Here is a 17,830-nt window from a genome sequence, read left to right as displayed (position 1 = left end):
AGTTTTTTTAGAGGAGAATTTTATTTTAAATAGGTATAGAGAGAGAGAAGAAGATGTTTATTTTGTGTGAGGAACTTGCTTTGTTCACTTGGATAAATAGTTATACACTATAACTCATTTTATTGCAGCTAAATACATAGCCTTCAACTGAAGAGAAATTTGGGGAGGACATTCAGCTACTATCCATGACAAATAGGATTGCTCTTGTCCTCTGTATGTAGAATTGGAAGTACTATAGTGGTTGTGTAGATATATGTGTCTGTAAAGCCAAAAGTCAAATAAGCCATCCAAATGAGCAGATACATGTATCTATTTGATACAACACTTAGTCTTCTGCTAACTTGAAGTAAATAACAAATGTGAACTTCATAAGCTTTCTTGTGTGACAAAATACTGCAATTTGCGTGGAATTCATAAAATTGTTTTTATATTTGACATAGACTATTTCTACTTTTAAAAGTTATAGCTCTCCTACTAGTGGACAGTGATACGAAAAACACCACTTGGCCCAAAATATAAATCAAAACCAATTAAATCTTTTATTCTCATCATATTACAAAAGATGGACTTCATGCCACTTTAATTCTGGTATTTTTGATCTTCTCAAAATGAAGTTAGGAGTAGTACTGATATCCAAGCCCTTACATTTTGCCATGCATATGACTTAATCAGCAACACTGATTCTGTCTCATATAGTTTTATTTTAAAGAATTTATGTCCAGGCCCACCTGAATTCTTTGATTCTGAATATTGATTTATCTTGAACATAGGGTCTCATTTTTATCTATGACTATGTAAACAATGCACACTTTTATGCCTTCATAGTAAATAGTAATGCAGTCTGTTCCACACAAACATTTCTGGGTAGATACAGACTTACTTGACCTGTGCTACAAACGTCTGGTTTTAAATTGGGTGTGAACAAGGAGGGTAGAATTAGAATGTTCCTAAGCCTGTGAAGGTGAGCTCATCTCTTACATTGTGGGCAGAGCAAAGGTATGTCTGCCTGCACAATCTTTGGAGACATACATATTTGCTGTTATGGTGTTCTTCTTGCATCGCCACAAATATTCCTGAATCATATAATGAACTTAAGTGTATACATGTAATATGCAACCAGAATGCATTCCCCTTGTGTACATTGTCCAGGACCTAACAGAGAGAACAGATTATATCCCAACTCTAATACATATGTTAAACTGGTGGAATTTTGAGAATAAAAGCAATTATTTTTCTGTTTTTCATTGCAGGCAGTATGGGCTCTTGGCAACATTGCTGGAGACAGCACTATGTGCAGAGACTATGTTTTGGACTGTAATATCTTGCCCCCTTTGTTGCAGTAAGTTTGTTTTAATTTTTTTTCAGAATTTTGCTTGAGTGTCTGATATGAACTAAAATTTGGGTTTTGCCTTGAAGAATAGTAATACTGTTTTCTTTTATTGTGGACCAATCACAGTTTTTAAAGGGGAGTCCTGAACTTCTTTTTTAATGAAGCTAAAATGAAAACATGTTTTAGAAGCAGCTAAGCTGGAACTATTTTATTCTACAGTGTGGGTGGATGTCTGGGCTTATTTTAGAGTCACTGAATAATTTAAATTGAAAGGCACCTTTGGAGGTCATCTAGTCAAAACCTTTCTTCATAGCAGGTGAGATCAGATTAGATTGCTCAACTACTTAACCAGTCAAATTTGGAACATCAAAAGTAGATTCCGTAACTACCTGGAGTAACCTGTTGCAGTGTTTGACCATGGCGTGGTGAAACACAGTGTTCTGATACCTAATCAGAATTTTCTGTGTTTTACCTCCTGATGGTGCCTCTTGTCCTGTCACTGTGCACCTTTGAGAAGGATCTGGCTTCCTGATTTCTGTATCCACCTGTTAAAGTGTTGTTGGCGGCAGTTGTATCTCCTCTCGCACTATCTCCTTCTAAGGCGAACAAATCCAGGTCACTGACGTCCCACTGCGTGTCATTTCTCTAGCCTGCTAATTATCTTGATGATCCTCTGCTTAAGAAGCATATTATTGCTGAAACAATGACACCATCTTGTGTTGTCATGTCCAAATTACAATTACTCAGTTTCTGTCCTTTGCAGACTCTGTACCAGGGGAATTTCCCATGCTCTCATAAAGACATTGGTACAGTGGGAGATGGCTATGAGAAAAAGAAACTGAATTGTTACACTTGTGGTGAAATTAGGTCTTGACTTTCTGCATTTTCTTAGTCCAAAGTGGAACTCATAGTCTGAGACTTACATAAAAATGCAGTTTGGCTATGAGAGTTCTCTTCAAAACTACTTGCATGCCCTCCTTCTTAGAGTAATTTTGTCACAATTCCTGCACCTCTTTTGACTGTTAATCTGCCACGCCAGTATCTAAGCATTTGAGTGAAATTTAGTGTAATGTTTACTGTTCTTGTTGGGATACTAGGTTCCTGTGTCTAGCATTTATGTTAGTAGCAATCAAGGATGATTTTCTTTACGATGTATTTTTGAAAAAACCAAAACCTATCATGTTTTGCCCTGGTGTATATTAAAAAGAATTTGATTTAATGGTGTACAGAGTTAGCGGGGTTGCCTGGCTTTGATTTTTTAAAAGCAGGGGTTGGAATTTTTTGTTGGTTTGTTTTAGATTGCTTTCAAAACAGAATCGTCTCACTATGACCCGAAATGCTGTATGGGCTCTGTCCAACCTCTGCAGAGGGAAAAATCCTCCTCCTGATTTTGCCAAGGTAAGAGATCCTTGAAAGAAAACGTGTTGTGAAGTGGTGATAGCTAAATTATTAAAGGTGGTGAAACTTAAAAGTAAGCAAAAGGAATGTTTCAGAGAAATTCTGAAATATTTGATGGCTGTATTCCAGATGAAGTTTTTCGCTTAGTCCTTTGGGCAGATATTCACAACCACTGTTTTAACACGGCTGCCTTGTACCTTTTTGTTACTGTTTGTGTGCTGGAGATGACTGTCACATAGCAGAACAAAACTCTGCACATCTTGGCTGCTGTAGAGCAGCACCTGGCACATCTTAGTGGACAAGGCTGAGTTTCATTGGCAGACGTTCTGTAGAGGCTGAAGAGTTGCTGTGGTGCTTTTCTGGAGACATGCTTCTCCATGCTCGTATAGCTACAGTTCTGCACAGACGTGCTAGCTAGGTCTGAAATTTTCTTAAAATCCCAGTGCCCAATCCAATAATGACATTCAAAATTAGCTGACATTATAATAGGTCTTCTGGCACTTTTAATGTATGTATCTCCTCTTAATGTCTTACAGGTTTCACCTTGTCTTAGTGTGCTTTCCTGGCTGCTGTTTGTCAATGATACAGATGTATTAGCTGATGCCTGCTGGGCTTTGTCCTATTTGTCTGATGGCCCCAATGATAAAATCCAGGCTGTGATTGATGCAGGAGTCTGCAGAAGACTTGTGGAACTGCTGATGTAAGAAATCCATTGCAAGCGAGTGTCACTCTTTTCCCTGACATCAAGATTGTAACAATAAGGAGTTTAATTAAATAGGTCTTGAAATGTTGTAATTTCCAAAGAGCAAGATTTGAGTTTTAATTTTACCTGTCTGTTCAATGTTCTCTATTTGTCATGACTAACAAAAACAGTGGAACTTTTCTTGTACTAATTTTGCTGTTTCTTAAGAGATTTTTTTCCTGCACCTAAGAACTACATTTTTGTAAAATCCACAATATACACTGGAATTTTCCTTGTGTCATTGAAGTCTGTATTATAGTTACCTATAGGAAATTCCCTAAAGGATATCAAAGATAAAAATATAAGAAATTGTTCAATTTACTAGAATTGACAGTACCAGGGACTTGCAATATAAATAATTTCCTCAACCCTTACTGTAGAAGAGTAGATGCACACTTTGGTCAGTAAAGTGTAACTGTGAGAGTTGGGGTCACAGAGACTGGCCTTGTTCAGAGCCATTGCTTCAGATCCAAGGTCAGGACATGGACCATTCAATGGCCTAAGAACAAAGAATAATGGTTTTCAGTGATGTAAATAAAAAACTATTAAGGCCTCTTAACATTAGAGCAGATGTGATGCTGGATTAATGAATAGAACATATTGCCTCTAAGTAGTGTTTTATAGTGTTTTTATTGGAGAAAAAAAAATCCTTACTTCACCTTTCCTATTCCAGTTCTGATTTAACAATGATGATAGAGGGATGCATATGATAATGGAAGATGATCAAACAGGGTTTGATGGGTTAAACACACAACTTTTATCCCTGTTCTTCTGTCTCATTCTTGGCCTTTGTGTGTGCTACATTAAGTGTATTTTGTAGTTAAAGATAATTACTTTTTCCTCCCGAGGATGGGAGCTGCTGAATGACATCTAAAGGTCTAAATATTTAGAAACCCTAGAAAGGTTTACCATTAGTTTAAAATCAGTGTTTATTTAGATAGTGAAAGTCAGATCTATCAGGGAAGTTTTCCCCAGGCTGATAGCTGTTTCTTCCTTGAGAATATGAAGCTGGAGATGCTCTGGGAAGGTTAATACTTACATTTTTCTTTGTCAATTTTAGGCACAATGACTACAAAGTTGTATCTCCTGCCTTACGAGCTGTGGGAAACATCGTTACAGGAGATGATATCCAGACCCAGGTATGGATGAACTTTCTCTTGTGTTGTACTGCAGTTCATGTTTCTGTTAATTGTGGTAACCTGTTCACAAGCAGCTCCTCTTGTTCCTTTTGAAGTTTGAAACTGAATGTTGATGACACTAACTGCTTGAAAATGTGATGGTTTTCAGTTTTTCTGTTCAGTCTTGAACTGGTGATGGTTCTTAGGTAGCTGTGTCTGGGACTTATGTGCAGCTGTGCAATACCCCTCAAGGGTGGGATGTTTTTGGCTTATTTAAAGCAAGTCTGTATCTTAAGTTTAATTTTGTGCTGAGTGATGTACGCTGGTAGTGCCATCAAACGCCTGTCACATTCAGTGCTGTTGCCAATCTGTGATGAATCTATCATATATATGATGAAAATATGTCATATTATGATGAAAACCAAGTGTCTGGTAATATTTTGGGTGGTGTGTAGCTGTGTCTGGACATTTATTTGGAGAAGCATCAGTAGGAGGCAGTGACTCCCACCACTGCATTGGAATTAAACTGGAAGGCAGGAAACCTGGTGCTTCAGAGGCGCTAGGTTATCACTGGGATGCTTCTGTAGTTCAGTGACTCTGAGACGAGAGTTAAAGATGAGTTAGCAGCATCAGGGCACTGTCAGTATCTTATTCCTAGGAGGAAGATAACATGATTTTTTGATTGTTGCAATATATTTTGTGTAGCTGAATTGCATTGTTGCGTTTTTTTCAGTGGCATTTGTTTCGCAGATCAGTCATAAAGAATGACTGAGGTGGGATTTCATAATCTCGTTAAAGATAAAACCACAGGGGATCACTAATTCACATGCAATGCAGGTTATTAAATACTGCATGAATCTTAGATTTGAATTAAAAATTTAAAGTTTTTTGTTGTGCATGATTTTTTCTGAGGAGCATACCATGAGCTTTCCTAAAATTCTAGAGAACTGTATAGATAGGATAGTTTGATAGTCCTGCCTACAGTTTGTGCTGTATGCTAAAAAATGATACAAGATGCATGTAAAAATCAGTAATCAGAAGGAAGAGCCTAGCTTTGAGAGCTGATACATTGCTGAATATGAATGCAACATACAAGACAGTTCTTCAAGAGCTGTTCTCTTGGGGCAAAAACTTGCTTTTACTTTTTCTCTCATTTTCATCTATTAACAATTGGCAGTGCTTGAATATGGCTAAAACCATATATAGTATGCATGAAGAAAAAAAAAAATATTGTCCCAGCAGACTCCTGATAAAATCCTGAACCATAATCTTTGCTTTTTTAATCTTAGTGGGGAGTACACAGATTTTAAGAATATGGAGCAGGGGGGGATGCAAGCAAGGGAATTAAGTCCTCAGATTCCATGATCAGAAATCATGACCATGATTCAGCTTGACTGGGGTATTTCTCATAAAATTCTGTACCACACATTCTGTTCTTTCCAAGGTGCTGTTTTTGCTACACAAGGCAAAACTATTGTGCTTCTTGGTATACTCTCCCAGTTTTTGGCTTCATTGTTAGAATTGAATTTAAACAAAAAGAAAAAAAAAAAAAAGATTGTTCATTTTTCATTGTTTGAATCTTGTTATGCCCTTTTAGACAGTCAAAAAATCCTTCACTATCACACATGACAAATCAAGGGTGCTGTCTTGTAACATCCAAGTTCTGGGGCATTTTTTGTTGTACTTCAGTTATTTAGGAAAAGGAAATGTTGCTGCAATTTTTCTGCACTGTAAAATTGCAGGGTTTTGCAATTTTTTGAATTTTTTAAATAAGAATTGTCCATTCATAATGTTACTGCATACAACACTGGTCACACTCTGCACCACAGTGCCAGCAGATGTGGAAATAGAAGTAGTTGGTGCTTACAATTGTACAAAAATATGGGAAAATACAATTGTTTTATTTTTGTTTGGTCATAATATGCTTAGTATCTTCTTGTTTTCAGATCACACTGAAATCATTATGAAAGTGTAATCTCTTACCTGAAAGACTTGGTTGTTTTGCTCTTTAGTTTTCCTGCAAACATTTATTTCTTAATTCTTGCTGGAGTTCTTTTTTTGGTTTTTTTTTAGTGTATATTTAGTGGTTTTTTTTTTTAATACCTCTGTGATCATTTAATGAGGTATGCTTTTTATATTTTCAAGACATTGTACTCCTTATTCCTGTGATTCTTTATCCTAAATTTCTTCTATGGTGTGTTTTGTTTTGTTTTGTTTTTTTGTGTTGTATTCAGGTAATTCTGAATTGTTCAGCTCTGCAGAGTTTGCTGCACTTGCTCAGCAGCCCAAAAGAATCTATCAAAAAGGAAGCATGCTGGACAATATCTAATATAACAGCTGGAAACAAAGCCCAGATCCAGGTAAGCTGTTCAGCTATGATCAGTAATCTTTGTCCTGCAGACTAGAAGGAACACAGGTGATTTTTTGTGCATAAAGTGCATATTTGTGTGTATGCATTGTCACTGATCTATAATTACAAACAAGAAGTATATTACTGTGTGTAATTAGAATATATCAATGGCCCAGTCATCTCCAAACTCAAATAATTTAATTTTCTAATACTCTACACATTATAAGGGAGGAAGACAGTAATGGTAGAAAATGCCAAAATACGGCTAAGCTCAAGAAAATTTTGTCTTAAATAATTTGCTTTGTGCTTTTGACAGACACTAAGATACAAAAATTCTCAAGTATGAAAATAATAGGCTACAAACTTTGAGAATCAAATAATTTCACATATTTCTTTGTTTCACTATCAGACACAGACATACATTTGAAAGTACTTTATTGCTGTTTATATTTTCTTATAATTCCTTTTATAATTTCCTTAAATGGGCCTTAAAATGCCCCATTGTAGGCATGTGTGCTTAGACAAATCTAAATCTGCTGTTTATAAAACTGAACAGTAATGGAGGCTATCTAACATGTTGTCCTGGGATTTGCCCTTTCTGATTACACCAAATGTTGTAATCCCTTCATATTGAGTGGTAGCACACAGAAGCTGAGTCCCATTCCCTTATGTCAGTCATTACAATTAGACTCCAAAAGATCAAATTGTTGTTGTGAGTCTGGACTGATTGTCAGCCATCAGGAAGAATTCCCAGGACTTGTCTCCAGGTGGTATAAATGAGAGATGGAATATCTTTTCCCCAGAGAAATGTCTTTGGCTAGATGAAGAAGAAGCAGCTCAATATATTTTGTTTTCCCTGAATATGGAATTTTGTTCAAGAGCAGTTGTACTAGGGAATTTTTTGCTTGTGTTTCAGGGACGTGGTTTGACCTGGTGGGATGTCAGGTGTCCCCCTAAAGCTGCTCTGTGACTCTTCTCAACTGGTCAAGGGAGAGAAAATACAAGGGATGCTTCATTGAGGTTACAGTCAGGGAGAGGTCACTCACTGATTACTGGCATAGGCAAATCCAGACTCAACTTGAGAAATTAATGGAATTTATTAGCAGTCAAGATCAGAGTGGGATAATGAGAAATAAACTAATCTTAAAAGCACCTTTCCCCCACCCCTCCCTTCTTTCTGGATTTTATTCCTTATTCTTTTCCTCCTCTCCTTGGCAGTGCAGAATACAATCAGTTCTTCACAGGTTGTTTCTGCTGCTGCTTCCTCCTCAGGGAGGGAAGTCCTTTGCCTTCTCCAGCATGGGGTCCCTCCCAGGAGAGACAGTCCTTCAGAAACTGGCTGCTCCAGCATGGGTCCCCTCTGGGATCACCAGTCCCACCAGCAAACCTGCTCCAGTGTGGGCTTCTCTCTCCAAGGGGCCACAAGTCCTACCAGGACTCTGGTCCACTGTGGGCTTCCCATGGGGTCACAGCCTTCATGAGGCATCCACCTCTTCTTGGGTCCTCCATGGGCTGCAGGTGGATCTCTGCTCTTCCATGGGCTGCAGGAGGGTATCCTGCCTCACCATGGTCTGCAGGGGAATCTGTGCTCTGGCACCTGGAGCACCTCCTGCCCTTCCTTCTGCACTGACCTTGGTGTCTGCAGGGCTGATTCTCTCACATACTCTCACTCCTCTCTTCTCTGGCTGCAATTACTTTTGTCCAATATTTTTTCCTCTTCTTAAATGAGTTATCACAGAGCTGCTGTCACTGTCTCGGGTGGGCTCAGCCTTGGCCAGTTGCAGGTCCATCTTGGAGCCAGCTGGCATTGGCTCTGTCAGACATGGGGGAGCTTCTGGCAGATTCTCTCAGAAGCCGGTCCTGTAGCTCCCCCCACTGCTGCCAAAACCTTACCATGAAAACCCAATACAAAGAACATTGCCTCATTCCTTCTCTTTTGCAGAAGTGTTGGAAAAAGAAATTGTAGTGAATGATAGAATCATGAAGGCTTGGTTTGGAAGGGACCTTAAAGATAATCTAGTTTCAGTCCCTCTGCCATGGGCAGGGATGCCATTCACTAGATCAGGTTGCCCATGGCCCTATCCAAACTGGCCTTGAAGCCAGGCTTTATCTGATAAATACAAGTGTTTCTATCAAGGCAGTTAAATAACAGTCTCAAGTAAATCAAATTTAGTTCTGAGGTTATGTTTTTCAATTCTTTTTCCCTCATTGGGTACATAAAGTATTTTCAGAGGTTGCAGAGGGTGCATGAAAGTCTTGCTGGAGACATTTATTCTTTGAGGAATGGCAGTAAATGTCAGAAATATTAGACTCTGTAAATATTTGTCTTACACATTAGTAACCTGGAGGAAACAATATTTACACAGAAAATGAACCAAATCTCTTAATATATTGGCAAAAGTAGCCAAGGCATACTTGTTGCCTCTGTTTTCCTTGGAAGGCAGACTGATTTCTGCTCTTACAATGGTGACTCTGGATTACTCATTCTGAATGATCAGAATTAGCATGAAGTGGTTAATCCTCTTCACCTGTGGGGTGGAGTTACTTCTCTTTTTGCAGAAAACTTGCACAAGATGATGAAAAGGCTGCATTTTTTTCCTGAGGAGTAAGTGTATTATACCCTTTGCAGGTGACACTTGGAAAATTTTCAGTGTGCATTCTCCCTTACAAAGAACATTCAGCTGCTGAAGAGGCAGGCATAAAGCTTTAATACCTTCAGTGAGAGCTTCATCTCAAGAAGGCATGGGAAATAAAGTTAATACCTTTGTGAAAGATACTTCAGTCTTTGCTAAGATACCTGAAATTTCTGAAAATGAGAGGGAGTGCTCATCTAACATTCAGAGATCCTTATTTTAGGAAATGAGTAGGCAAAACCCAAAAACTTAGAAAGGTGGAAAGCTCTGTAGGTCCTTCTTGTTTGATGTAAAGATGTGACTAAGATGGAAGTGGGATTGTGAGGAAAGGAACCCCTACAGTGGTATTTGCTCTGGTTTTCTCAGTCAGGATTTTGTTTTTACCTCTGGAGGTCATGTTTTTTGTCAGATACAGGGAACGATATGGTTACCCAGTCTAACCTTGATAGAGAGCCAAGAATTTTGATTCTGCTTTTATTGTGGTTTGTGTGTTAATCTGTGGATTAGCTGAATTTCTAACAAAAAGTGTTGTGTAAAATCAGCAAGTGTACCACTGTTTTTTTCCCCACATCAGCAATTGTAATTGCTGTGCAAGTAGCAGTGCTCAGAAGGTAGTTACTGCTGCTGGTACCAAGGTAAAAATGTTTTTGCCTTTGTATTTCTTGTGTTTCTTCTTTTTTTGCTCTTTATCCCTTCAACAGCCACCTTTGAAATACAGTATTTTCTCTCTAGAAGGGCATTTCTGCTTTTTCTGGAAAGTCTAAGAGTATTTTCTGAGGAACGGTGCAACCAAATACATTGTCTTCAGTTTGTGTTTTTTTCTCAAGTCTGTTGGAGGGTTACTTCAGGATGTGTAATTGTATAGGGATGTTCCAAAGTTTAGAAAGCCAGATACCTATACAAGTTATTCCATAAAGACATCAGAAGTGACAATGGAAAGTAGTTTGTTGTTAAAACATTTTTTCAAAACTTTGGGATCTCTTTTTTTCATATTCTTGATCTGCTTAAGATACAGTTATGAAGAATCCTAGAGGTAACTTGATTTTGCACCAGAAGCTATTTCAGTAGTGTATTCACTTCTGTAACTTCTTTGTAAGTATTCACTGTACCGCATTGTGAAGGAATAGATGCCTGTCCTTGTTTGCACAGTACTCTTATACCTGGTATTTGCTACTCAGGCACAAGTGAGGCTTTAGCTGAAGAGTTTTATCTGTATCCCTGGTAATCTTTGGTCTTCTAAACTGTTACCACGTCGTTACTTGAAAATGAGTAAGGATAAAATAACCTCTCCTTTGTTAAAACAGAATTTGCCTGATCTACCTGAACAAAATAATTCGTCTATGCATGTGTGTGTTTAGCAGTTTTTAAATCTTTTGAGGTATTTTATCACCAATCAGCTGCCTTTCTATTGAGAACAGATAAGAATTGCATGGTGACTTGAAAAGGTGAGGTCAGAAGGGAGAGGGAAATTAATGCTTTGAGTCATTAGTATTGCATCTTCATTTCTAGCAGCGACTCTTTAAAAAGTGCAAAAAAAAGCCCTTTAACTCTCCATAGAAAAATACTTGGGATTATGTGCATAGAAGCTCTCATTCTCAGGAGTCTTATATCAAGAAGAAAAGTGTCAAACAAATCACCAGAATACATGTGGATTTAAAAGAATCCTGCTTAAAAGCAGCTGCCTTAGGATATGTCACAGACAAAGTTGGAAGTGTGTTGATGTGTTACGCAAGTCCAGGGAAAAAGAATGTAAGAAGCATCTTCTCAAAGGTGAAAGCTGTATTTCATTTAAGAGTCCCTCAGGCCCCATTCAGAGTAATTGATCTGCCTTCAAACTCCAAGCACACACTTGCTTTGTTAGTGAAAAAATTACTGACTAAGTGCATACCCTAAACTGACAGTTACAAAAAATAAATTAAAAACCAGTGTTTCTGATTGGGAGCAGGATATAACTATCCTGTTAATGATATCATACTGCAAATCATGTCCATCATGAGGCCTTGATTTTTGGAACTGCAGAAAATGGATCATTAGAGAAAGTTGTGAAGTAAAGCACAGTGGAGAATGCTTACAACACGTTTGATTGGAGAGCTCAAAGTCAGTGTTTCTTGGAAGTAAAATTGGCAGTTGCAGATGTGATTGCAATGATTACCTTGTGTTGAAAGGAAAGTCTCATCAGAGATGTGTAACAAGTTCCAGAAAGACCCTTGATTCTTTAGTTTCTAGTCTCAACCTAGAGAATGTTGTGTAAGATACAAGGTGTGATGAAATCTACTTTCAGCTCCACAGCTGCGTCTGCGTTTCTTAGAAAATGCCTTTGAGGTATTACTTCAGACAACTCCTGTTTAATGGCAATATCATTGTAAACATTTGAGCTGAAAAGAACTTGAAAAAAAGGATTTCTGAAATTGAAAAATGCTGTTTGGTAAAACGTTTCTTGAAGATGGTCATATGCTAAAATAGTGAATAAAAGTGTAGTCGGTTTTTAATTGCTGTGATGATAAAGGATAATTCCCATCTGGGATGAATACTTGATTTAATTAAGTTCATGGGTGAACCTGTTTCATCTGTGAGCTGAGGTAGGTTTTTTTTCTTTCTCTACATTAATTTCACATTGTGACAAATTAAAACATTACTTCTTGAGAACTGGTCTTCCTTACAGAAGGAATTCTAAGATACTAGATGCAGCTATAAATTAAATTATATATTCTCCTTTCTTCCTAGTCCCTCTAAATTGCTCAATAGTTGCTACTAGAGGTCAGCTGGAGCAGATCTCTTCCGCTCTCTGTGATGTTTACTGGATTTTGAATATGCACAATCTTTAGCCAGAAATCAGACAAGAATGATTTTAGCACATGGTAATTTTTTTTCACATCTGCTTGGCATAGTAACCCACATTTTTGCAAGTTACCAGCTGATCTAACTAGTTGATTGTTGCTTCAGAACAGTTGGGATGTTAAAATTCTATGGAACTTCAGGTAGTGCTCAAGCCATAATCTAGCAATCCCTTCTGCACACCAAGAAGACATTACAATATTTTGATGAATCTAATAGGAATTTTACCTAACCAGTATTAACAGACAGAACTATATTTAGTGTTGTCTAAGACTGCATTGGGTTACACTCCCTCCATACACCCACTGTAAAGTATAGAAATATAAAGTCAGAGGGAAGGACTTTTATATTCATCTCCACTTTCATACTGCCTACAATGCTGTTTGGTAGCACACTCCAAAGGCTTTCACTGCCATTTCTAAAAGATAAGGCAGCAGCCTATCACTATTAGATTTGCACTCCAACACCATAAAGTAAACTCTTTCTAGTGTTAAGGCAGTGTAAATTAACATGCATGAAATGTGTGAAAGTGCGTGCTGAACTGTCTTTGGTGGCTCTTACTGAAGCACAGGAGGTTTGGGTTTTTTTCCCCACCAAAGGTGGAAGTGAAAGCCTTTCAGAGTGTGTTATCAACAGTGCCTAGGCAACAGAAAAGTGTGGTGGAATGCAGCAGTCTTTCCCCTCTTTATTTCTGTGCTTTCAAGGTTTGGGGTGGATGTGTATATCCTGATGCAGTCGTGATTGTCACTAAGTATAGTTTTTGTTTGTTAATTTCCTAGTTTGTATACAGCTTTGCTGTACTTCAGTGGATAGCTTCCCCAGTCAGGGAGAAGGGGAACTACATCTTCCTGGGAGTCAGAAGGAGAACTGCACAACTGAAGCTTAATCCTGACTGTCGACCCTTCTGAAGGGTATGAAAGGCTATCACATACCTCAGAAAATGTTCTGTGGCTTAACTTCGCTACCCGTTGAAAAGCTATGGAGGGCAGTACATCAGACACAGTCTTCCATGTCTGAAAGTGAAGACATCATAGGAGGTCTCTGCTCTTGACAGGTTAAGAAACTTCTCACTTCTTTTCTAACATACCTTAAATTTTCACAAGAACATCCAGAGGTCTGAGTATGGATAGGCATGGTAGCAACAGGATCTGTGCCATATTTTTCCTCCTCTAGAGTTTCTTAACTTAACCTTGCAGAAGAGTGACATGGGCAAATGTAGCAAATGATATATTGCTTGTCAGTTTTAAAAACTCTGGAATTAAATGCATTTTTACAAAATGTGGTGGAAGTTACAAGGTTAGAGTTGTCAGAGGCTCTTCTCCAAAAGGACCACTGGGGACCACTCCAAAAGCAGTACTGGGGACATGGAAAAGAAGTTACATGATTCACACAGAGCTGTGGTTTATACAGGCATCAAGTTACCTTAAATATAAAGTGTGTTTAGTTTATGTCATAGTTTGCATAAGTAACCTAAGAATCTTAACATGCTATTTGTGGTAGTAGAACTTTAAAAGGTATATCCATTAAGAGCAAAATATGGCATTGCTGACAAGGTCATATTTGTTTGCAGACTAGTGAAAGTCAAAGATTAATCTCTTTCAGGTTTGACTTTGTGTTTAAGTACAAAATCTGCTTTCAGGCTTTTGGATACCTTATACCACACTGAGGGCAGCAGAGCTAGAATACCTTTAATTTCTTTATTCTGTCTGAAAACCACAGCAGTCAGTGGTGTGTTACTGCCTTTGGGAGGCTGGTTGGTCTGTTTGGTTTTTTTCTTTCTTTGATTTGATTTTTTTAGGATTGACTCTAAAAGCAGGAGAGAGCTCAAAAAGGTACTGCTCATCATACTGTAGGTTCTTCGTGATGGCAATAACAGCCTTGTGTAAACTGGCTGGAAGTTTGCTTCATACACAGTTTGGAGGATATAGGCTTAGGTGTCTGTGTCAACAGCATAAAGGTTCATTAGAAGTGAGATCTGAAGTGCATCCCCTCTGACTCTAGGAAGGCAGTGTTCTTTGTACCCATGCCATAGTCTGAAGTAGTTTTGGCTTACGAATATTTGCTAAGTTATTTATGAAGAAGTTGTAAATTGAATAAATAAACAAGGTAACTGGAAAAGAAGTCACTGAGAAGCTTCTATGAACTAAAATTTCCAGCCAGGAGGGGGAGATCATAGCAGTAGGGCTGTATTTGCAGCTGCCAATTAGATGGTGTCTGTAATTTTGATTTGTTAAAGGTAATGAGAGACCTTGCAGGAGCAGGGAATAAATCACGGTCTACGACTTGTTTGCTTTCACATTTATGTGATGAATGATACGTAGACATGTGATGCCAGCACACGCGTACTAAATGTGTGTGTGTGTTTGCATATCACAAGTGATTTAGGTGTGGGAACCCAAAGGGGGAGAAGCAGATTCTCACAGGGTATTGACGAGCTCAAAATATGAATTTAATATACTATGGCTGAAGACCTCCCTAAGAACAACTACATAATATTTAGATTAAACATCCATGCAGGTTTAATGGTGCTTAGAAAATTTATTTTTGTAATCTAGCTTCACTCTTTAAAAATCCAATACTGTGAAGTGAAGAAGCTTGATTAAAATAAGACAGGTAGAGTGTTTCCAAGAGACAGGCAACCCTCCTAGAGGACTACACCACTGGGATACCAAGTATTAAAAAAACCACCCCAAACCAAAACAACATACACACCCCAAACCAAACACAGAAAAGTTGACACTTCAGAAGTGAGGGTCAGGTTTGCTGAAGTACCGAGCATTACAAATCAAATTTGAAAGTTAACATTTCAATTAAAATTTAATTTCAGTTAAAATTTAGTTTTGGTTTTCCAAAAGACTTGTAATTACAACTCCAGATGGGATTCAGTTCCAGCAAACACTGATGGATGCAGCTGGGCAAAAACTTCAGTGTTAGTTTAATGTATTAAAGGATGGGCTTTAGATTGCCTGTTGTGCAAAAAAGAGATTTCTAATGTATTTTGTAGATAGCACTTCCGTGCCTAGTAGTGGCAGCCTAAAACCTTTTTATTTATTTAATGTTTTTCAAGTTCTTGTTGAACTGAAATCTCTTAACTCTGTTCCTTTTGTTTGAAAGCTATACTTGAGCATTTTCTATGCATTACACTCCTTTAGTCTTCAACACACTTCCATGTCAGGCATACACAGTATAAGAATGCTAAAACAGTAAAGTAATTTGAATTAAGCCAATCTAAGTCCTTAGAAGTTTTAAGTGCCTCATCCTGCTATACTTCTTTAGGGTTTTGCTCTGCATGAGGCTTGCTTTTCTCAAAAAAAACAAAAACAAAACCGAAACCGAAAAAAACTAAATCAAATTCTATTTTACCATTTACTATTTTATCACTTAAAAGAAGTTTACCTGAAAGGGAAACATGACCTATTTCCACAGTAACTGTTGTTCCCACATAAAATATCATAGAGATGGGAATCCTTAAGCATTCTAATGTGCTTTCAAGAGTAACTACTGTGGGCAGGCTACAAGTCATAGGGTGTAAATAATAGATGCTGCCTAGCACTTACTCTGTATTGGTACTTTATTGTTTCCTCCCTTGCTGAGCTTAACTAGACTTTTGAAATCTAGTGAAGATATTAAGGTTAAAGCAGACCATTTTCTCACCTAGTTAATGGTGGGGTTTTTTTAATAAATCTGAGGTCTGAGGGTTTCAACTGTTTGAGAGAGTGCTAGTGGAAAAGCTTGGCTGTGTTACAGAGAGAGAGTTGAGAACCTTTCACTAAGACTCATGCTAGGGTGAGACGGCAACACTTATGCTGCCTGTCAAGCAGCAGAAAACAGAAAAGTATACTGACTGGTAATCATCTCTCTTGAGTCAGTCTCTTTCAGAGAAGTGCCTTATGAGACTCTGTGATTCATTGTGGTGCTTTAACTTGTTCTGCTTGGGTAAAGATAGCCAATTTCATTGTAGAGCAGAAACAAAGCAAGGTGCCCATAGCATTTTATGCAGTAGAAATAGAAGTAAGAGCACTCAGCCAAGAGATGTGAGATCTGGATTCAGTTCTTTCTGAGAAGGTTCAAGTGTGTATTTCTCCACTCTTAAGAAGAGTAATTTTACCCACTGAACTGGAGCATCCAAGCACTGAAGCAAAGAGTTCAAAGTTGATTGAGCCTGAGGAAAACAGTCTTTTGTATTTCTCCCACTTAATTGACTTCCTGTTGGTAGTTTCCTTTTTTTCTGAAATTGTCTTTCTATTTTACAAGTTTGAAGTTGAAATATTTTAAGGTAACAATTTTTTTGGCAGTAAAAAGACTCAAGTGTTAGTTACTGCCTGTGAGATAAGATGTGCTTATGTAGTTGCACGCTATCATGTAATATACTCTGATTTTAGTATTTATTATAGAAGTTGATTTTAAGAAGATACTTTCTAAGGAAATGAATCTCCTGTAAAAGGATTGTTTTGGGTAGAGGATTTAAGAAGTGATAATGAGAATTTTTTGGCTTGTTTTTTGCCACAATAGTAAAATCCTAATGCCCTTAAATATCCCTATCCTAGATCCATATCAAGATCTTTCAGCAGGCAGTGCTTGACGTCCTGTAACACATTGTTCTTCTGAGGGCTTCAGAACATCCTTGTATAGAATTCTCTGGACTCACATAAAGCCAAAGTGCAGACTGACGAGTCCTCTTTCTCCTCTCCATCTGATGAGGACTGAAGTTCACTGGAGAAAAAACTTGCACTCTCACTCTCTAGGTGCACAGTCATAGACATCTCAAGTACCATTGTGGGTTCTCTGCTCAGCTGCTGTTCATGGCTGCATCTGGACCTCTCTTAACTCCCCTTGCTTGGGTTCTACTCACTGGCTGGTTCAGCTTGATTCTCACTGGCAAACAGATGACGTTTGTCTTGGGCATCTCCATGCTTGCAGACCCACTGAATATCAGCACAAACCCTCTGTCCATGTCCTGGATCCTGGACCTCCCAGTTGCTGCCCAGTCAGTTTGCCAGCAATCTGAGTATACTGTGATCTTCCATACCCACCACTGCTTTTGGGAATAACATAAATTCCCCCACCACACACGGCAGGTGCCCAGGCAAACGGGTTCTGTGACCTGCAGTCCCTTTGCAGCTGAGGTGCTGGAATCTTCAATAAAGTTTGCTCCAGTCCCTCTAGTAGCTGGCATCCAGGCACATGGGCCTGATGGGCTGTGATCCTGCCCCAGTGGTTGATGCTGAGACCTTCACCTGCTCCAGTTGCAGGTGACCCTTTCATCCAAGACATGACACCAGTTGCTGACCCCATATTCACATTTTATGGGACCTGGTTTCATGGCCCGTTTTGCTGCTGAGACACACCCATCCACTGTAGCTGCTGGCCCCACAGACACAAGGGATTCTCCTGAGGTCTGGTCCAATTCCTGGCCCAAAGTGC

The 17,830-nt window shown here is 38.5% G+C and overlaps 1 protein-coding gene across 2 annotated transcripts in view; it reads left to right on the top strand.

The window, feature by feature from the left end:
- Positions 1-17,830, top strand: part of KPNA1 (karyopherin subunit alpha 1) — a 58,539-nt gene that overhangs the window by 26,355 nt on the left and 14,354 nt on the right. For both annotated transcript variants that reach the window (XM_053936607.1, XM_053936608.1), the window contains exons 7-11: positions 1,251-1,339; positions 2,629-2,728; positions 3,265-3,428; positions 4,531-4,609; positions 6,823-6,948. In XM_053936607.1, the coding sequence (XP_053792582.1) occupies positions 1,251-1,339; positions 2,629-2,728; positions 3,265-3,428; positions 4,531-4,609; positions 6,823-6,948 (558 nt within the window). The remainder of the gene's footprint in view (positions 1-1,250; positions 1,340-2,628; positions 2,729-3,264; positions 3,429-4,530; positions 4,610-6,822; positions 6,949-17,830) is intronic.

Source organism: Vidua chalybeata, chromosome 2 (genome assembly GCF_026979565.1).
Source record: "Vidua chalybeata isolate OUT-0048 chromosome 2, bVidCha1 merged haplotype, whole genome shotgun sequence".
Taxonomy (NCBI): Eukaryota; Metazoa; Chordata; class Aves; order Passeriformes; family Viduidae; genus Vidua; species Vidua chalybeata.
Note: the sequence above shows the minus strand (reverse complement) of the source record. Positions and strands in the feature narration are given on the sequence as shown.